Source organism: Amyelois transitella, chromosome 24, assembly GCF_032362555.1.
Source record: "Amyelois transitella isolate CPQ chromosome 24, ilAmyTran1.1, whole genome shotgun sequence".
Classification (NCBI taxonomy): domain Eukaryota; kingdom Metazoa; phylum Arthropoda; class Insecta; order Lepidoptera; family Pyralidae; genus Amyelois; species Amyelois transitella.
In genome coordinates this window covers 5,450,154-5,473,572 of record NC_083527.1, presented here as the reverse complement: position 1 = coordinate 5,473,572, position 23,419 = coordinate 5,450,154, and the positions used below count along the sequence as shown (strand labels likewise).

Genomic DNA, 23,419 nt, shown 5'->3' with positions numbered 1-23,419 from the left:
TGTGAGTCAATGGAGCGCACGTCTCATGACCGATAGTGAATTATTTTTAGTACCTATCTTGAATTGTGATTATTTTTACGATAAATCTCAGTGCGGTAAGCGCAAGGATCAGCATGCATCTGTTTAGGTATGTTTATTATTTACGGCTATTGCTGTAGGAAGAAACAAAAAGTGAGGCAGTCAACGCAACTCCCCTATTGAAGCAAGTTGTGTTTTGCTTTCGGGAGCTACGTAACGTAGGACGCGTGTAGTGCTGACGTAGTCCAAACAAATTATTTGATTAAAAAATTAAATCGAAAAACTTATTTGACATTGACAGGTATGCCTATGTTTACATTTTTATTAGCAAAAAATATTGATTGAATTTTCTTTTAATTTTCATATCTTTCGAGTAATAAATACTAATATAATGTTTAAGTTAATTGAACACAGTGAGAGAACTTATTGATAAGTGTGTTGCAAAATTTTAATGGTTATCTATAAAAAAAAATATAGGACTGTGATTTGTGAATTTGAAGAGGTATTTAATTGCTTTTTACGTATTATCGGAGGAAGAAACTTTGTAAAAGAAAAATATAAAAGTCTCACACATTATCCTTCCTTCTATTCCTCGTGTCTTTTCATTAAAACTGGTTATTTATACCAAGGTATTGTCATATATTTGCAGTGTAGTAGAGGTCATTATTTGACCGTGGTAACCGTAAGGAAATGCACTTTAGGAACATACTGGACATTCTGGTAATAACACCTAACGTGCTGAGAGGGTTTATCGATTTATAATTTTATCTACTAGCTTTTGCGCATGGCTTCTATTCCGTGGGAATTTTCACAACAAGCATATGTTACTCCTTTAGGATTTTTATCTGTCTCTAGGTGAAATATCATAAATCCTAACAAAACAAGATAAATCTTTTCATAATTTTAGTATGAAAGTATAAAATTATGCCAGTTTTCAAAATTAGTCAAAATATTATTCTTTTTCTCTAGGATGGGCAACACAAGTAAGAAATTGGCGGCAAAATGCACATTACTTACGAAAGAAGAACAGAAGTATGTGGCACAGACATTCCGAGCAGCGAGCAAAAATTCAGAGAAGATACGTGAGGATGATCTCATCGTGAGTGGCAAAGTAGACGCAGTGTTGCTAGAAGTGTGTTCATTTTGTTTTATCCTTTCATATTTTAAGTTCTTAGTTTGATTGGTGACAAGTTATTTTTTTAATTCAAGATTCAATATTTAAAAATATTTTTTTACTGGCCAGCATTTAGTAGGTAGTTTATTTTTTTTTTTGTGTTTTAAAGTTCATTATCTCTTTTTATCTGGGAAACCTCCTAGACTTACCTATATACTGGAAATCTTTTGTGGATAAGATCTTTCTGCTGATTCATCTTGAAATAATGTTGATAAGGTCTTATCACAATAAAATTTTTGCTATATCTAGTAAACTATCTTGTCCTGTGAAAAATCTAAAGAAAGAGAAATTACAATCTAATGAAAAAAAATATCAAGTTCAATGACTGTTGATATCATACATTGCATACTTTAACTACAATAATTTCACAGCAGGCTACTAAACTAGACAGAATTTAAAAAAAAGGTTTAAAAAAAAACATTTCAGCTTCATTTTTTAATGTTCTTAATTTTTTTTTTGTCCTACTATAGCAGGAGGAGCAGTCAAGTCAGTTAATTACTTATTTTTTTAATATTTTAAACAGATTTATATTTAACAATGTCACCAATCATACTCATTTACATACAAGTAAGTAAACACAGTACATGTTCATGGAAAATAAATTAAATTTATTTTCATATCTGATCACTAAGAAATGAATTAGAGATTTTATTTTCGTCACTAAAATCCGACTCCATCTTTCTTTCACTTGTGTACAAATCGATATAGAAAAACTTACAAACACCTTTTTAAAAATATCAACAATATGTACAACTTTCTAATATGTAGTCTCTGCCTACCCCTCCATAAAAGAGGCGTGAATTTGTGTATGTAATACAGCTTTCTCTTGAAAAGAATTAAAACCAATTACTAGGTATTACATCATGTCAAATCACAAAACTACTTGTATGTAAATAATATTTGTAGAATAGATTCTTTAGTCTTAATTTTTTTTTTCATTTCACTGTCATAAGGTGATTAATTTATTGTGTGCTGATGCTGTTTTTGTTTGGGTGGTGGTTTTTTTTTTCAGATTTTTTCTTTTTAATTTTAGTAACTTAGTTACCCTGTTTGTGTGGCATTAGTATTTCGGTTTTAGCACTTCCCGTTTTTAATTGTTTATGATGCTGTATTAAAAAAAAACCCTTGTGTGTCCGTCACATCCTATTTCTTGGAATGTTTTGCACAGATAATGTTTAAGAATAATATTTTTATAAACTCAAATTTCTCAATGAAAAAGGGTCCACTGGGTACCTTCTTTCTTTTGGGGGGGAAATGAGAAAGAATAAAAAATTAAGTCGCATATTTTAGAAAACAGAAGGATTCTATTTAGATATTCATTTAAACTTTATTCTACCAATACAATTGTAAATTACAATGGGCGGACTTAATGTCAAATACATTATCTGACAATTGAGGTTAAAATCTCAACGTGGTTATAATTAATTGCAAGGGTCTTACAACACTTTAACGAAAGAAATACGATTATCTCTGCCCCTTTTGAATCGCACTCCAGCAAATCAAATCACTTATTACAATAATCACACAATTTTTATTTGTATTTGTATAGTCAAAAACAAAAATTGACGTCAACAGAATCGCTATAGCTTATGACTTACGCCGCTGCCGCTCGTGGCGATCGTTAAAACGCTTTATTGATTTACAACTAGGTAAATCGCCACGCTGGTGTAAACCCACGTCAGAAATAGTTCGCTAACGGTTGTTATGTGCTGGGTATGAGTACTATATATAGTAGGTAATATAGTACACTTACCTACTACTATGTATGTACTATATTCGTTTATACTCCCAAACTTTTGGCAAATGAAGCAAAATATGTTTGAAATAATATAAAATCTACATAGTTAATCACGTCTATTTTGCTTACGGGGTAGACTGAGGTTCAATTATACAGGTTGCTAGCACACCGACTAAAAGAGGGATCCTAAGTTTTTTAGCCTGTCCCTAGATTAACTTAGAATCTACTCGGGAAGAGAAAACTATAGAATGTAGACGGCAGATATATCCGAAATATGGATAATCTGAAGATTTTATAAGCGCAGAGCATAGATATGAATCCTACAGCGGTCATGTGACAATTTTCTAAGTAATATATTAGTAGAAGGCAATTGCATTGTGGACCGCTGCTCTAAAGGTGAGGGAAAACATCGCGAGGAAACCTGCACATTCGAGCAAATGGTGAAGCACATTCAAACAAATTTGTCGTCCATTTGTGAGGACCTATAAATGGCAGAGTGTGTTAAAGATAGATATGTTACTTTTATGTTTGTATGGCTATTGGATTTTCTATAAAAATATTCATAATGATAACTTCGTCCGCTTACACTCAAATTCCAGTTGAAATGTTCTTCAAGGAACAGTGAAAAAAAGCTAAGATCATTCTTTAGCCGACATTCTACACTTCATAAATAACTGTGGCCGTGTGATTATCTGCTTGTTTCTTTTGACTTGGGTAACTTTAAACTAGGGCATTCGAATTTAACAGTCGGATTATAAGCTTCGTATAATGTACATTCTATTTCATGACTAGCATCGATTAAATTCCTCGACCTTCTCGGTCAAAAATACGCAATTCCCAGTCACCTTACGTTCCATGCCACAGACATGGATAAAGCTAGACACCGCAAGAGTATTCGCGTGCACTATTGTGTGACAAAGTGGTACCTAAGAATTAAAAATAATAACATATTCATGCATTTCGCATCGCCTCTTCGATAATATCAATGAATTTATAACATTTCCTTGACTTGTCTTTAATATTGTTTCATCTTACTGCTGACTGACGGTTCGATGTCATGACTATTGGTTATGTCTAACCCCTAAAGGATAAAGACGTGACATTCTTATAGTATACTAGACAAATAAAGATGTTGAAAAAATCTTAAGAGCGTGCAGAAAATTCTGACACGTTTTTTTGGTTTTTATACAGTATCTTACTAGATCTATGTCTGTGTTCCATGCCATACCAATAAACAATGGCCGCTTATGACGTCACCTCGCCGGTGTTATGAAAAGTTGTCAGCCTACAGACGGGACTAAAATTAACTTAATGCAATCAATGTTTGATGTGGATTTGGTGACGTAGATAATGGGTTCGGACCCGGGTTATTAACGAACGTTAATTATATGTATGTCCTAACGTTTCTTACTCTGTCTTACTCTAAGGTCAACCAAAAAGATAGAAAGAGAGAAAAGATAAAACATGTGCATTGACAATTTAGAACCGACATTTCTACAATATATTATATTTCAGAAGAGTAATTAAAATAATACTTACCTACCTCTCAATTTAAAAACAAGTTGTCAATTCCTCTGAATTAGCTCAATATTCTAGAAATAAATGTATATTTCAACTGGTTTTTACCCGCAGCTTTGCCCGCGTCAATTTAGCCCCATCTATAAAAAGCGCCGAATTTAAAATTAACGCCATAGACAAAGCCAACAATCTTCAAAAGACCAAATGGCCACACTCAGCTGTTTGGCTTAATGATAAAATTGAGATCCAAATAATAGTAAGGTTTTTGTTACTATATCTGCGTTATTTGACCAATCCAATCAACTTAACCCACATCGCTAAACCTAGCAAACAAACAAATGAACAGCAAATACAACTGACACCACCCAATATTGACAAGGGTAGGACACCTCACCTTAATGGGTCTACGGAACTCATAAACCTAAACAAAACTTTCAAATAAAAAAAATCATTAATATGTGACATTTCAAACGTCACTTAATAATTGTCATAATATATTTTGGTTACACAATTGGTTGACGTCAAATAAATTACATAAAACTAAGTTCACTGCAGCTTCCAAAGCGTCAGCGCAGAAAAAGCGGTAACAAACTGCACTCAAACATTTTCTTCAATAACGTCAACTTACAATTATCCAAACTTAGAATAGAATTGTGGACGAGATAATGGAAATTATGTCTGATGTTTGTGCTCGCATGAGGCGACAACTATAGCTCCGATTTGAATGCGGTTTTCTCAGATGTGATAGGCTTGGTCCAAATTCAAAACGGGTATACAAAAATTTCTCATCCCCACCTCTCGTAAGGGCCAATACAGGGGGTCAGATTTTGTTGTGAACTTTAACGGCGAAAGATATCGCGGGCAATAGTGTTGAATAAATGATTCTAATCTCGTGAATATTTTCCATCATAACGCATACCCGATTGCCAGTTTATAACCGCAGAATCTGTCGAAAATATACGAGTTTTAATTTTGTCCGATGAGTACCTATCATATGACTCTTTGTGGTTTCCTCTGGTATTTGGAAACCAGACGTATTTTTTTGACGTACGTACTTTTACAGATTTAGATTAGCTATATATATAGGGACGTGTATATCCCTTGCGGTGTAGACAGAGTCAATACTCTTGAAAAGACTGATAGGCCACGTTCAGCTGTATGGCTCTCTGATGGAATTGAGATTCAAATAGTGATAGGTTGCTAGCCCATCGACTACAAGAGGAATCCCAAGTTTAGATGAAATATGTAAAGTGGTTCTATCCTAAAGTGCATGACACCACACGGCACTTTGGGCTTATTAGGCTTATGATTCTGCATCTGTAAACATTCATAACTCTCTCTCTCTCATCTCTGCGTGTTCCCGGTTGCACCCTTCACAGAAGTGTTTCGGGGCCCGGGGTCTGCCTTCCGACTTTTCTCTCTCCACTTGATCCGGTTTTCGGCGTCCTAGGATTTCAGTCCACTGGCTCGCATGGCATCTTTTGCGACGTCCAGCCATGATCTCTTCACCCTGCCCCTTCTACCTGGGCCCGGCGGTAGCGGCATGGCCAGACATCTGTTCCCCAAGTAGTCTGCCGCTTTCCGCAAGACCTGGCCACCATGAAGTACCAGCATAGGCGACTCTCCTGCATTTTGTCTGCTTGTCACGGACATGAAGGCTTCCGCGTATTAGTCACTAAACTATTTAGGTTAAATAGTTGTCTTCTTATGACTACCGAATTCAATGTCCTGAAACGTAATGGAAATGTTTTTTTTTTTTTTTACCGGACAAATTACACTGATTGGGTTAGCCTCGAAGTAAGTTCGAGACTTGTGTTACGAGATTCTAACTCAACGATACTATATTTTATAATAAATACTTATATAGATAAACATCCAAGACCCAGGCCAATCAGAAAAAGTTCTTTTCTCATCATGCCCTGGCCGGGATTCGAACCCGGGACCTCCGATGTCACAGACAAGCGTACTACCGCTGCGCCACAGAGGCCGTTTGACCAAATGTTTAATAATAATGCATCCTTTTCATTTTTTACGAGAGCGACTTACAGAGAATTTGTCAATAATTGCTCCATAACAGTTTAATATCATGAGATCGCATGGCATTCCACCACGATACCCTCGGTCAGTGGTACGATGTGGGTTCAGTCGGAACCGGATCTTGAAAAACCTGACCAACGTGGCTCCATCTATTGTTAGCTATTTTGTTTACTTTTGTAACCTTATGGTACGGTAATTTCACCAGTGTTAGGAATTCCTTCGTCTGAGGCCATGAAATTAGATTAACGATATAATAGTATTATTTTTTTGTAAAGAAATTTTTTTATATTCTTTGCATTTAAATGCATTAAAAATAGTGTCAAAATTGCCTAAGTAATTAGATCTTGCGGCTTAATTTCGAGTTTGAAGCCAGGAAATTTTGTCCATTAGGTACTTTCTCACGTCATAAAAACTTTGTATTGACTCAATTTGTACACGTATCCATTGGCCCCACCTCTGTAACCAGAAAGTAGTTTTTTCTAAAATGATCATTGAAAATCCTGGCTATGGCCTTGTAATATGGCAATCTCGATTTTCAGTGAACTCTCCACAAAATAAATTGCAATGCGCAAGACGGGTTAGGTTACCCTGCAAAGTTTGCGGAGGTCACTAAAAAATCTTGACTCATCCAATACAGGATCCATGGTCAAAGGCATACCCCGGGTTCCTCTCCAGAGTGGTGAAGATGCAACCGGGACTAAAACCAAGAGGAAGAAGACCTACTGCTTTAGCTAATTTTTTATGACTTTCCGCTCCCGCCTATGACTATGTGGCCCCACCGAACAATATCAGTTTATCAGAACTTTTTCTGATTGGCCTGGGTCTTGGATGTTTATCTATATAAGTATTTATTATAAAATAAAGTATCGTTGAGTTAGTATCTCGTAACACAAGTCTCGAACTTACTTCGAGGCTAACTCAATCTGTGTAATTTGTCCTGTATATATTTATCCCTTAGTCGCCTTTTACGACATCCATGGGAAAGAAATGGAGTGGTTCTATTTTTTTATGAGTTTCCGCTCCCGCCTATGACTTTGTGGCCCAACCGAACAATATCAGTTTATCTATTGTTTCACGGCTGCATTGAAGAAACCCATACCTGCTGTAAATATTGAAGGCCGATTGAAATATTGCCCGGGTATTCTGCCGAAACATAATGATTGACTGGCTGTAATGAAGGCCGGTGTCTGGCTTGTGGTGTATTGTAAAAGAAAATAAATGAATTCATGAAAAAATGATTATTAATAAAGAAAAAGATTAATATGAAATTCTGTTACGCCGTTTTTAATTAAAGCGTTTAAATAAATGGTCACAGTCTGGCCCCCTTGAGGGTCAATGGTTAAACCGTGCACGAATGAAATGCGTGATGCGCATTCTAATTATTCATTCATTCATATAATCACGTCTATATCCTCGCGGGGTAGACAAAGCCAGCATTATTGAAATACTGGCCACGTTCAGCTGTTTGGCTTAATGATAGAATTGAGATTCAGATAGTGACAAGTTGCTAGCCCATCGCTTAAGAGAAGGATCCCAAGTTTATAAGCCTATCCCCTAGTCGCATTTTACGACATCCATGGGAAAAAGATTCTACGTAGAAGTTCAAGTTTCACCTCGGCCATGTACTTACCAATGACTATTACTGAGTAATTACATTAGTTTAGGTGATAACCTTACGATGAGAGAAAACCTGAGGAAACCAGTACGTTCAAGTAACTAAATGTGTAACCATGATTCAATAAGGGTTAGGTTCACCTGCAAAGGTTGTCAAGGTCAGACGGTAGTGTATAAACCTGACTTACCCAGTCCAAGATAGTCAAACGCATCCGAACTCTTCTCCAGGGTGGTGGGGATGAAACTGGAACTTACTCCAGGAGGCTGCAGCAAAATCGGTCACCATAACTAATCTGCCATCCACTAACACTAGTGATAGAAATAATTTTAATACAAACTGACTGATGCCCGCGACTTCGTACACCGTAAAACATCACTGAAAAACTGACCCCCTGTATTGAACCTTAAAGGGATGGAGGGAAGTAATTTTATTATAATTTTTTTAAAATTGTTAAGTGGTTTATGAAGTAATTTTTTTTTAATATAAGTAAAGATATACATTAACGGAAATTAATTACATTATTTCATTGATCCGAAAAAGATAAGAAAAAGAATTCCATTCATTTTCTGAGAGCGAAATAATGGCTTACTTGCTTCGGAATCAGCTATTATATAAAAAGATAATTGTTTCTTATGCATGGTTATAATGAGTAGTTCCTTCTTAATGTCTAGCACAACCAAACATTATAATTATGGCCGAAAATATTAAAATCTTTATGATCTTGACTGCAATAAACCGTCATACAATAACACGAACGACGATTTACAAAGAACCAGTACATTAGGATGTCCAAAAAAAAAGAAATATCTAAAGTCAATAAAATACGAAAATACTTTTTTCAAACTTTTCGTTCCTGAAGAATTTTTTTTTTAACTTGTACAAAATTTTAGGCACGGGAAGCGTAATAAAGTAGTTCGTATATCATTCCGCAATTATTTTTTTTTTGTGATTCTTCCTACACTCCACAAAGAAGAATGTTTTCATCGTGCCTTGTTTGTCTTCCAGTTCAATATTTTCACAAATCAGTCATCATAACCACTCGGTAACGGAAGAGTTTTAAATATCGTCTGATGAATTACAGACAGCCCGTTTATTTTACATAGTACATCAAAATATTGTATTTATAGAAAAAGTATATTTATACAGTAACTTTTACACTACGAAAACTTTTTGAATTTCTATCATTTGAACATAATATTCGATTTATTTTCAATCATCACCACTCTTTCTCTTTCCCATGGGTGTCGTAAAAGACGACTAAGGGATAGGCTTACGAACTTGGGATTATTTATTTAGGCGATGGGCTAGCAACCTGACACTATTTGAATCTCAATTCTATCATTAAGCCAAATAGCTGAACGTGGCCTATCAGTCTTTTCAAGACTGTTGGCTCTATCTTCCCCGCAAGGAATATAGACGTGACTATATGTATGTATGTATGTATAAACATACAATACCCAGACCAATAAAAAAAAATAACTTTACGTCAAGACCTGACCGATGATTGAACCTTGATTCAGAGGCGAGAATCCGACAACTTCGCCAAACAGCCCTGTAATAATATAATAATATGGATCCAATTCATAAGTGATTATCCTGATTTGTACATAAATTATGGTCACACTGGTGACTATAATGAAAAACATCGTTAACTAGAAGCGAGGTACAGACGTTAAATAGCAGTTAAAATGTCACACCGACTGGCCAAGTATTTTAAAATTGGTTATCAACGGATCAAATTGTGGGTTAATAGGTGTAAAACGTTTAAATATTTTACCGTTTATAGAAGACACTAGCTGCGTCCGCGTGGAATAGTAATTTTGGGCATCACTGAAGCCCTCAAGGATGAATAATTTTCCCCGTTTTTTTTTTTCACATATTCCATTACTTCTTTGCACCTTATAGTTGCAGCGTGATGTCATATAGCCTTAAGCCTTCCTCGATAAATGGTCTATTCAACGCAAAAAGAATTTTTCAATTCGAACCAGTAGTTCCTGAGATAAGCGCGTTCAAACAAACAAACTCTTCAGCTTTATAATATTAGTATAGATTAGAGTACTCATAATCTTTTACTTACTCGTGCCTTTAGTCCTGGAAAAGAGCCGGGAATATGCCTTTGACCATGGATCCTGGATTGGGTGAGTCAGGTTTTTACACTAAGCGACTCCCATCTGACCTCCACAACATTTGCAGGTTACCCTGACCCATATTGGATCGATCATGGTTACAATTGACTAAAGCCGGTTTCCTCACGATGTTTTCCCTCACCATAAAAGCATCGGTCAGCATTCAGACTAATGTACACAAATTTGAAAATAGTCATCGGTACACGGCCGAAGTGGGATTCGAACCTGTGCTGCGCATGCGCATCACGCATTTTAACCGGGCACCTTACCGACTCGACCACCCACGCTCCTTGTATACCTACATTCAATTACAATATTACACGTAAATTCTTATTTTCGTATAGAAATTCTGGGGTCCCCAGATAGACCCGCGGCTGGCGCAGTACCTCTCCAACTTTCTGTTCGGCTCTGGACAACAGAAGTCACCCACTGTGGACTTCAACCGGTTCGCCGAATTGTACGTCTATAATGTGAGAGGTGAGGGAGTTGTACGTCTATAATGTGAGAGGTGAGGGAGCTGTACGTCTATCATGTGAGAGGTGAGGTAGTTGTACGTCTATAATGTGAGAGGTGAGGTAGTTGTACGTCTATAATGTGAGAGGTGAGGTGCATATGATATTAATAGTAATTTTAACACCCGCAGATTGTCACATTTTATTTGCTTAAATTTTTTTAGCTGTGCCGTGTGGTTCTCGGTACCAATATAAAAAAAGAATAGCTAGTGTAGCTATTCATTTTACATGGATGTCGTAAAAAGCGACTAAGGGATATAAACTTCGGATTCGTCTTATATACGATGGGCTATCAACCTGTCACTATTTGAATCTCGATTCCATCTTAAAGCCATGCAGCTGAACGTGGCCATTTGTTCACTATCGTGGATTATGTATATATCTGACTGACTAACCTATTGACGCTACATAACATAACATATAATCACATCTATATTTTCCTTTGCGGAGTAGGCACAGTCAACAGTCATCAGAAGAAGAAGACTGAAAGGCCACGCCCAGCTGCTTGGCCTATTGGTGGAATTGAGATTCAAAAAGTGACAGATTGCTAGCCCATCGCTCAAAAGTGGAATCCCAAGTATATAAGCCTATCCCCTAATCGCCCTTTACGTCATCCATGTGACTACAACTTGATAACAAATAAGAAATTTTCGATGCCGTGTCTTGTCCTTAAATAATAAGTTGACACATGTGACATAAGTATTTATTATAAAATATAGGTAGTATCGTTACGAGTTACTCGTAGTATCTCGTAACACAAGTTTCGAACTTACTTCGAGGCTAACTCAATCTGTGTAATTTTTCCCGTGTATATTTATTTATTTATAATGTGCCGTGTGATTCCCGGCACCAATACAAAAAAGAATAGGACCACTCCATCCCTTTCCCATGGATGTCGTAAAAGGCGACTAAGGGATAGGCTTATAAACTTAGTATTCTTTTTTAGGCGATGGACTAGCAACCTGTCACTATTTGAATCTCAATTCTATCATTAAGCCAAATAGCTGAACGTGGCCATTCAGTCTTTTCAAGACTGTTGGCTCTGTCTACCCCGCAAGGGATATAGACGTGACCATATGTATGTATGTATGTATTTATAATGAAAATCTTGTCTGCACCAGGCACGGTGGACGAAAGACTGATGGTGACCTACAACAGTCTCGGGAAGGACTACAATGAGACTGTGGAACTCCCTTACCAGTTGATAAAAGAAGTAAGTGACATTTGGAATCGTGACTCTCCAAGGAGGTGGTGTGAATGAGGAAGTCATAATCTAGTAAATACATACATAAATCCATAATCCGTAGAGGTAGGCAGAGACTACTTGCCGTTTCGGATAACTTCTTTTTTTTCTCTTCTTGATTTCTGCATACTTTTTTCTCTTGTAACATTTGCTGGGACGTTTTGCCAAAGTGTCATCATATGTCTGGCTTTCACAATTTTTTTTTTTTGCCATTGACAAATTTGTAATAGGGACCAGATAATTACGCGATGTCGTGTAGTTCCCGACACTACAGAATAGAAACCACTCCATATTTTTCCCATGGATATCGTAAAAGGCGACTAAGGGAATGTTAAATAAACTTGAGATTCTTCTTCCAGGCGATGGGCTAACAACCTGTCACTATTTGTATCTCAATTCCATTATTGAGCCGTACAGCTGAAATGTGGGCTTTCAGTCTTTTAAAGACTCGGTTCTGTCTACCCCGCAAGTGATACAGACGTGTTTATATGTACTCGTATGTATGTAATAACACAAATAATTTTTTTCCAGTACTGCGAAAGCATAGCATCAACATACATAAAGATCCTCAAGTCTTCGAACTCCAGACGCGCCAAGACTTGGATCGACAAAGGCTTCATGGGCAAAGCGTCGCACGTTCAAGCGCTTGGGGAAGCCATCGCTGCCACTGTGGGGGGTGACCTGGAATCACCACACCACCATTGCACGGCCGATCAACTGTCCAAATGGTAAGTTATAACTATTTGAACTCGTTTTAATGAAAATAACACGATCAAAGTGTTAGTATGGAATGCTTTGGCATTTTTACATGTCGAATTTCAAATATTTCAAAGGCCCAGCGGTTAGGGCTGTGTGTTTATATGTATGTATGTGAGTCAGTCATTCACTTCCTTCTATTATTTTTTTGGATGTATTCAATACTAGAGGCCGCCCGCGACTTCGTCCGCGTGGAATCAATCCGGCGGGAACTCCGGAATGAAAAGCCTTTAAGTAGCCTATATGTTATTCTGGGTCTTCAAACCAAATTTCGTCGTTATCGGTTCAATAGTTTGCGTGAAAGAGTAACAAACATCCATACTGACATCCTGACATAGTCACAAACTTTCGCATTTATAATATTAGTAGGAGTACTCAACCCGGACTTTCTGTTTTACTTAGATCGAACGATTCAGCTGGCAGAAACATATATACATACATATAGTCACGTCTATATCCCTTGCGGGGTATACAGAGCCAACAGTCTTGAAAAGACTGATAGGCTACGTTCATCTGTTTGGCTTAATGATAGAATTGAGATTCAAATAGTGACGGTTTGCTAGCCCATCACCTTAAAGAATAATCCCAAGTTTATAAGCCTATCCCTTAGTCGCATTTTACGACATCCATGGGAACGAGATGGAGTGGTCCTATTCTTTTTTTTTATTTGTGCCGGGAACCACATGGCATTCTTTTATATATTTGTATATTTAATATCACACTTCCCTTCCGTTTTACTAAGATCTAAAGATTCGACTGGAAGAAACATACATTGTCACGTCTATATCCTTTGCGGGGTAGACAGAGCCAACAGTCTCCAAAAGTCGTGATGGTATTGAGATTCAAATAGTGATAGGTTGCTAGCCCATCGCCTACAAGTGGAATCCCAAGATCATAAGCCTATCCCTTAGTCGCCTTTGACGACTCTCTCTCTCTCTCTCTTCAGCCCGTCTCTACCCCTTGGGTGTAGGCCTCCTTCAAACTACGCCATTCATCGCGGCTCTGTGCCACTTGCATCCATCTTGTCCCTGCTATTCCTTTGACGACATACATGGAAAAAGAGTTGGAGTGGTCCTATTCTTTTTTGTATTGGTGCCGGGAACCACACGGCAGTAAATATATCATCAATGTTAATTTAAAATGTGTCAAATCTGTTCGCAGGCTACAACTGAACACACTACTGAAACAGCTGGCCGAGTTGGTCTTCGTCAACCTTTACGGCATCAACAAGAAATCGGGAGATGAGAGTCCAACGCCCATGCCGCCCACCATGCCTTCTCTACTGCCAATGCCTGAAGGTAAGATAAATAAATATATATATATATACGGGACAAATTACACAGATTGAGTTAGCCTCGAAGTAAGTTCGAGACTTGTGTATACGGGACAAATTACACAGATTGAGTTAGCCTCGAAGTAAGTTCGAGACTTGTGTATACGGGACAAATTACACAGATTGAGTTAGCCTCGAAGTAAGTTCGAGACTTGTGTTACGACATACTTACCCAACGATACTACATTTTATAATAAATACTTATATAGATAAACATCCAAGGCACAGGCCAATCAGTAGTCAGTGGCGTATAGATTTCGCCACAAATTCATTTAATATATGTTAGTCATCAATGCCGTGTGGTTTCTGGCACCAATATAAAAAGAATAGGTTTACACTCCATTTTATTCTCATGGATCTCGTAAAGGCGACTAAGGGATGGGACTTTAAACTTGGGAGATCCAAATAGTGACAGGTTGCTAGCCTATTGCCCAAAAGAGGAATCCCAAGTTTATAAACCTATCCCTGAGTCGCCTTTTACGACATCCATAGGAAAGAAATGTAGTGGACCTATTCCTTTTTTTCTATTAATATGTATGTATATAGAATAGATTTATTTTCAAAACTGGATACAAGGTATCACTTATTGATGTCACATAACTTTTTAATTATAAATACTACCGCTTCCAAAGCGCATGTGTAGAAGAAGCGGCGGAACAAACTACACTGCAGCTGTATATCTCCAATTTCAGGTCTAGAATCAATGCCGGACTATCCGGCGTTCATCGACCTGTCTCACATAGTGTGGCTGAACAGCCACCTGCCCCAGAAACACCAGCACAAGTGGAGGTTCCTGTTCTCCACCAACATCCACGGGGAGTCCTTCTCCACCATGACAGGTATTATGATCGCACGTAAAATGTTTGGGTGTTTTATCATTAGGCCAAATAGCTGAACGTGGCCATTCAGTCTTTTCATGACTGTTGACTCTGTCTACCCCGCAAGGGATATAGACGTGACGTATGTATGTATGTAAAATGTATGGGTGTTTCCAGTTGTGGATGTCGTCGTATAAGGCGACTAAGGGTTAAGCTAATGAGCTTTGGATTCTTCTTTTAGGCGATGCCCTAGCGACCTGTCACTATTTGATTCTCATTTTCATAATTTAGCCGGAAAGCTGAACGTGGCGTGGTGGTTGGTAAAGACTGTTGGCTCTGTCTACCCCGCAAGCGATATAGACGTGGACTGTGTTAAAAGTATGTTTAATATGTCACCCAAATATTTATTTCTTGATTAAGTTATTATAGTTCAAACATTATAATGTATACTTTTTCACAGGCCGTATCATAGACCAGGGCGCCTCTATAATTATCATCGAAGACAACTCGGGCTACATCTTCGGAGGCTACGCCCCCGCCGCGTGGGCCTTCGCCCCCAACTTCACGGGCACCGACGACTCGTTCCTGTTCACTTTGACGCCAAAAATGAGAATGTACCCGGCGACAAGTTATAATGACCATTACCAGTATTTGAATCATCATACGAAGACCCTCCCTAATGGACTGGTGAGTTATCTATATATATATTGTAAAGCTGAAGAGTTTGTTTGTTTGTTTGTTTGCAGCGCTTATCTCAGGAACTACTGGTTCGAATCTATACTAATATTATAAAGCTGAAGAGTTTGTTTGAACGCGCTAATCTCAGGAACTACTGGTTCGAATTGAAAAATTATTTTTGCTTTAAATATAATTATTTGGATTTTTAAGCTTTATGTTTTAAATGTAATTTTTTCTTTTATTTTTCAAATTTAAATACTTTGTTTTCCCACAACACGTATTGTGTTTTATTATTATTAGTCGCCTTTTACGACATCCACGGGTAAGAGTAACCACGCGGAATAATTAAATATACATACGGGACAAATTATACAGATCGAGTTAGCCTCGAAGTGAGTTCTAGACTTGTGTTACGAGATACTAACTCAACGATACTATATTTTATAATAAATACTTATATAGATAAACATCCAAGACCCAGGCCAATCAGAAAAAGTTCGTTTCTCATCATGCCCTAGCCAGGATTCGAACCCGGTGCCTCCGGTGTCACAGACAAGCGTACTACCGTTGCGCCACAGTGGCTGTTCAACTGAAAAATCTCAAATATTTCCAGCTAATGGGCGGCCAATTCGGCTTCGGCGGTATATGGGTACCGGCTGAGCACTTCGGCGAGGGCTCCTCAGCGGAGTCCTGCAGCACCTTCAAAGGGTACAAGAGGCTCAGCAAGGAGCCCACCTTCCACATCAGGAGTCTCGAGGTCTGGGGCGTCGGGGACAAACCTGTCTTGGAGAAGGATGAGGTATGGATAATCTATTCTATTCTAAGTATAATTTAATATTGTGAAGTTGACGTTGTTGAAGAAAATGCTGCAGTGCAGTTTGTTACCGCTTCTTCTGCACTGACGCCTTGGAAGCGGCAGTAAACTTAGTTTTTGAGTAATTTATTTGACGTCAACCAATGTTGTTAAACCATACGACAATTTTTAAGCGATATATAGTATCCTATAATATTGAATAAAAATTTTGAATTTTGAATTTTTGAAGATCGGAATGGGTAGATTGAATTGGGGTTAATTAATTGAAACGTATATATTAATACTAGCTGTCCCGGCAAACGTTGTTTTGCCATATAAAGTAATTCCTAGTTAAAAAAAATTATAAGGGTGGACAACCCTTAACACTTAGGGGTATGAAAAATAGATGATAGATGTTAGCCGATTCTCAGATCTATTGAATTTGCATGCAAAATTTGGTTAAAATCGGTAAAGCCGTTTCGGAGGAGACAAACATTGTGACACGAGAATTTTATATATAACATGGACATGCCTCCGTCCGGGATTGCGGGATTTGTAAATTATTAAGATTTTTTCCTGAACTTTTACAAGTGGGATGAAGAATATATTAGTGGTAGCCGTTTTCCCCCGACTTCGTTCACGTAAATTGTAGTCCTATGTTACCCGCGCACAATGTAGTTCACTGTAAGTGTAAGTACTGAAATGGAATCCCGGAAAAGAGGCTTATCCATGTTATGCTTTCTATGGTAATTCATGATGCAAGTACATAAAATCAATCTACCTATTCCGATCTCTGATGATAAATGACAAAGAAAATGTGTGAAGTGTCTTCTTCCTCCTGGCTTTAGTCCCGGTTGCATCCTCACCACTCTGGAGAAAATCCCCGGTATGACCATGGATCCTGGATTGGGTGGGTCAGGTATTAACACGAAGCGATTTCCGTTTGAACTCCGCAACCTTAACAGGGGGGAGCCTAACTACTCAATATGCTCACAAAATTTCATGAGAATCGGTCAAGCCGTTTCGGAGGAGTACGGGAACGAACATTGTGATACGAGAATTTTATATATATAAAATCTATAAATATTTCAGTATAGGCGTTCTATCCTGGAGACGATCCCCTGGTGCGCCTTTACGACCATGATTGGACGAGTCAGGTTGTTTACACGAAGCGACTCCCGTCTGACCTCCGTAACTTATGCAGGGGGAAACTAACTCATACTGGTTCATAGTTCATCATATAACTTGCAATTTAACCACTTATCCGTGTCGTTCCCGGCACCAATACAAAAAGAATAGGATCACTCAATCTCTTTCCTATGGATGTCGTAAAAGCCGGGGTAGGCTTATAAGCTTGGGATTATTCTTTTAGGCGATGGGCTAGCAACCTGTCACTATTTGAATCTCAATCCTATCTTAAAGCCAAATTGCTGAACGTGGCCATTCAGTCTTTTCAAGACTGTTGGCTCTGTCTACCCCGCAAGGGATATAGACGAGACCATATGTATGTATGTATAACCACTTATCCTATCCTAATTTACCACTATCTTCTCAAATCATAGAGCTTATCATCTCATCAACACGGCAGTGTATTAGACCGTCACGAATCCGAACGAAATATTATGGAGATAATGAAAAAACCGCAGATTATCGACCGAATATAAAAAATAAGAATGGTATTTTTCAAACTTTGTATGGTAAATGGTAGACAAAACATATTATTGTAATGCTATTGAAAATGTATTATTAAGTCTACATTTAGTGTTGCCCGTTAAAGTATTTAAGTTGCGGCTTAGACCTTGATATTAGGGTATTTAAATAATATAATTTTCTTTAAAAATTTACTTGTAACTTTCTCTAGTTTTTAAATTAAACATTAGCAAAATTCAGTAGTTTTTTAACGATAATACGTTTCTTGTTGTGTATCTACATATCTTGTAGTTAAAATATATGTATTAAAAAATGTATGTATTTATATATAGTAAGGATACAATTACATACATACATATACATATATGCTGCTGGCTCTGTCTTCCCCGCAAGGGATATAGACATGAATATATGCATGTATGTTATGCGGATAAAATAAAGGCAAATTTTTTATCTGGAAATTCCCACCGGAGCATAGCCCAGACAAGAAATAGATAAATGTTATATAATATTAAATTTTATTCTTTTTCTTCATAGGATGAACGAGATACAAGCATTTTGGACGTGAACCCCGAGGCCAAAGCCATTTTAGATATGGCGGGACGGACGCGCCATAGTGAAGGACTGAGGGAAGAGAAGCCTTTATAATGAGCATAGACAAGTTAGTCACCATAGAGTTGGATGAGACACCGTAGAGTTGAGTTAGATAGCGTTGCCGAACTATCGATAGTTGGACCATCGATGGACTATCGATAATCTACTATCGTTGCTATGATGGACAAAATAAGTTACGTCAAATGTCTATTAAGATTAGGTTGGAAAAATTTAAAGCGCTTTTGTTAAATGTTATTTAAATATGAACTTTGTTCCAACCAGATAGAGCTGAAAAAATAGTGTGATCTATTAACTGTATGTATCTATACTAATATTATAAAGCTGAAGAGTTTGTTTGTTTGTTTGAACGCGCTAATATCAGGAACTACTGGTTCGAATTGAAAAATTATTTTTGTGTTGAATAGACCATTTATCGAGGAAGGCTTTATACCCAGCAAGGGATATAGACGTGATTATATGTATGTTTTTTTCACCTGGTCAGAATTAAACCTATTATATGTGAAGCAAAGAAGTATGTGTGATTTCTTATCCCACACGGTGCCTTGCAATGTCTAAAAATCACGCTTAAATGCGATTTCTATACATTTCAATTACTATTAATGTAAAATGTATTTGTATAAAATTATGCGCAAAATGGCAATTGAGGGCTCTTTGAAATATTAAATGTATACAATTATTATAGTTATTTAAAATAGTTTAAATAAAACAATCAAATATTGAGATGCAGGAATTACAAACAGCAAAACAGCTGAACAAAACCGATCAAGAAGAAAAAAAGAATAATCAGAAAAGACAAGTAGTCTATCAGTCTTTTCAAGGCTGACGGCTCTGTCTACCCTGCAAGGGATAAAGACGTGATTTTTTATGCGTAATGTATGTAGGAATTAAAACTTGAATTTTGAAAAATCAGAAATTATCCTCCAATCTAAAGCAGAAGTAACGTATCCGTACATAATAACATATTAAAAAAGGAAATTCTATATTTATCACAGGCCAAACATAAACGTTTTTTTTTTTCTAGAAATTACAACAAAACGAGGAAACTAGTTTTTGGGCAAAATAAAAAATCATACAAATAAATATTTGTAAAATTCATTTAACAAATTGTAATTTAATTATTTGTTATTTAATATCAACCATATACACTGACATAAAGTGGATTCCCGCATATTGCTACACATTGCGCATAATTTATTGCATAGAGTAGCCGCCATTTTGTATATCTCACGCAATTTTTTTAATAATCGCCATTGTGTCTTTGCTAGGTAATTTAATAAATTTTTGATGTTTCCTATAGCTTATTAGTTTTAAAAAATATATAGGTAAATCCTTTAAAAAGTCGCAGTACTTGCGTATTGGTGATTTTTTTATAGTTTTCATGTAAGTTTTGCAAAAAAAAAACGGTTATTAAAAAGCACACATTTATAATCAACATTTTTATGAGAAATATTTCTCGCTTCTCGCCATTTTTGAGTGTTGAAATATTTCTATTTTTACGTTTTTTTATAATTTATGTTACGTAGAAATGTAACTAGAAATAGTGTACTATGATGGCCACATTTTTATGCATCTCAGTGTACAGTCAGGGGCTGATGAATCTGACATATCTGACATTCTATTGTTTACAGCTGTATATTATACAGGTTGATTTACCCCCGTCTGTACATTGGATAAAAGGTACTACGCATCGTTCTTCGTTCGATCGTGGTATGTGTCCCGCTGAGGACATACGGTTATTTTTTGTTTTAAAGATTAATATATATAATTTTTTAACATCGCTAGTCATTTAGTCATGATTTATGTTAGGATTATAATGTTATTTGTTGTCGCTTTACGCTTATCTTTACATTTCCATTTATTACATTCACGATATCAAAACATACCATCATGCTACGCTTTTTTTTTAGTGAAACACTAGTATATTTTTTCATCTATAGTCTTTAATATGTAGTTTTAAAAAGATGTCAAGCTTCTTACTTTTAGAAAGTAAAAGGAAATATTAAATTGGCGATCTTTTAAGTATAGTCTGTGTTAAGGGACTCTATAAACATTTTCGCTCATTTACAAAGTCTATAAAGTACGCTGAAACGTTAGGTAAAAAAAAAAACAATAATAATTGACATGGGTCTCCCCTTGTCAATTATTTTTGTATTTTTTACGTCTTAAGGTTGGTGGGGTGTGGGAAATCCTAGGCGCTCAAGGTCATTGAGATAGTAGAGATCATTAATTCGCGAGAAAAACTTAATTATTTATTGACTTTTCAGAAAGTAATGACAATATTTTCCATAGAAGCGACTTTATCAAGCCCGACTTATGTCTATTTTATTCAATGTTGCCAGTCTGAACATCATAATATATGTGTATTTATAAAAATAAGGTAAGGTTACATAAGATTGTACTTAAAAGATTTCCAATGATTTCAATTCCACTGACAGCCCGATTATTTTTAACAGACGGTTGTAAAGCGAGCGTGATAGCTTGTTTACACAGCCATTTTGAAAATTTACTTACTGCAAGAAATATACCTATAGAGAATATTTTTTAATTTATTTTTTAACCGTATTGTAATCGTATCGAGTGCCAAGAAATGTTACGCCATATTATTGTAATATTAAGAAAATGTTTATATTAAAATTATCAACGACTATCGCACAAACTGCTCGATTATGCATTATTTCATAAAAATATTTTATTATATTAATGCTTGTTCTGTAATTTAAAAAAAAAAACATTTTTGATTTTTGTATTGTAACTTGAAATTGAAGTACCGTTTTTTTTTTGAACAGGTATCTATATTACCTGAAAAATTTATCACATTGTAATAATCGTCTAAAATATTAACACAGTACTTAATCATACATTTAATGCCAGATTTAAAACGAAATTAATTAAACAACATCTGTCATATATTTCATGAGTAAAATTGAGATTGTAAAATTCATTCAAACTCACACTGATAGGTGCTCTGGCAAATCATTTTTTTTAAATCCATAGTATTATAAAAAATTCAATACTACTTATGTCCAAAGATTTCCTATTTACATAGTGGTGGCGTATGGTATGTGGATGTACCGTAATATGAATTCGAATGTGTAGGTTGTAAAATGTATTTATTTATTAATTTATTGTGATAATAAACTGGTTCAAAATTGTAATGTGTCTGTTATTTTTTTTACTACGCTTTTATTAGCTTGGGTTGTATGTATGTATGTATGTATGTATGTAACGGAATCTTTGAGCTTAATTTTCACTGATTTCTAAACGTCTGATCAACTTGGAACTTTGCACACGTATCAAGGACCGATGACAATGCAATATTTTGATAAGAGTTTCTCATTATCCTTATTAAAACTGCCAGGATTAATAAATTCATTTTTAGATCCTTCGTATGAGAGTAAGAGAGACAGAGATAGCACCAGTGCCAGTAATCTCCATACAAGAAACCAAGAAGTTCTGACGTATAATGAGTCAAAAAGAGATGTAATATATTTCCATATAATGTTACTATTAACCTGAGGCTTCTTTATTTCATCGCATTGCTCCATTTAGAATTACCATTAGAAACCATAGTAGAATTAGTAGAATATTTTAAAACAATAGTAAATATATAAGTAATAAAACAAAAGTAATAAATGAAAATTGAACAACTAAATTTACAAAAATACAAGAATAAAGTTACTACCTACAGAACTTTGCGATATTTAATACGTATTTAACATATTAATGCAATTCTTGAATTAACATTAGGTATCTTTTGCCTATTTATAATAGCAACACTGTAATACTCGTTTGGAAAATGAGTGACAGTTTTTTATGTCAAATAAGTTTTGCAGTAAGTTTTGATTGAATTCGATTCGAACACCTGTAAACTTTCTTTCTGTTGTTTTTTACCGGTGCCTGTGTATTTACCTATTTGCACTTTGTTTTGTGCTGATAACTTGTCGTTATTTGGAGTTTGGAATCTTCCCTTGAGTCGAGCTTTGTTCTTCCGGATATTCGTGTGATTTTATCATCTGAGATTGGACTCTGACTGTGTTTACTGTGTTGTGCAGATATTTTGAGATAGGACTCCTGTAAAAAGTACCTTATTATTTGAGATAGGAGTCCCAAGTTTGTGTTTGTTTTTGTGAAAGACAGATTTTACAACAAAAGTGCCACGATGTCTTCAGATAAACTTTGTTGCGTTCCTGGTTGTAAAGGCAGTGGAGGTATGTTTGAAATATTTTTGTTCCTGTATCAATCTGCCTCTTAATCTTGTGGTTTGATTCCTGGCAAGGCCACAATCGAAAATTATTACGTTTGCTGGATAGTCAAAAATATTATTAACAGTGATTTATCACTATAAAATTCTTTTCAACTGGGTTTAACAATCATCATACATACATATAATCACGTCTATATCCCTTGCGGGTAGACAGAGCCAACAGTCTTGTAAAGACTGATAGGCCACGTTCAGCTATTTGGCTTTAAGATAGAATTGAGATTCAAATAGTGACAGGTTGCAAGCCCATCGCCTTAAAAAGAATCATGATGATGAGAATATTATGAGATTTAATCCAATCAGGCCACATATAACTTTAAGAAAGTTAGTTGTGAAAACCTCCGGTGATGGGCGCATGGTTGCGAAAGTCTTTTCTAGTAAGATAGTTATACCAGAAGTGTTAACTTTCAAAAAACAATTGTATAAAAAAACTAAAAAACTACCCGTTTTATTGCAAATCGAACTAAAAAATAGAAAATAAATAATAGTTTAAAAAAAACTAAAAAACTACGCTTTTATTGCTAATCAAACTAA

General features: G+C 36.1%; 1 protein-coding gene across 4 annotated transcripts; it reads left to right on the top strand.

Annotated features, from left to right (window-relative positions):
* LOC106135784 (MTOR-associated protein MEAK7) lies at window positions 1-21,762 on the top strand. Of its 4 annotated transcripts, none has more exons than XM_060951253.1 (10): window positions 1-127; window positions 988-1,117; window positions 10,571-10,703; window positions 11,860-11,951; window positions 12,513-12,709; window positions 13,899-14,035; window positions 14,763-14,909; window positions 15,349-15,575; window positions 16,180-16,365; window positions 18,547-21,762. In XM_060951253.1, exons 1-10 carry the CDS (start codon window positions 114-116, stop codon window positions 18,655-18,657), a joined length of 1,374 nt encoding a protein of 457 aa, XP_060807236.1. In that variant the 5' UTR covers window positions 1-113; the 3' UTR covers window positions 18,658-21,762. The 4 variants fall into 4 exon arrangements, with proteins under 4 accessions (XP_060807236.1, XP_060807233.1, XP_060807234.1 ...); XM_060951250.1 differs by having other exon boundaries at window positions 988-1,150; XM_060951251.1 differs by lacking the exon at window positions 1-127 and adding an exon at window positions 171-319 and having other exon boundaries at window positions 988-1,150.
* The last annotated feature ends 1,657 nt before the right edge of the window (window positions 21,763-23,419 follow it).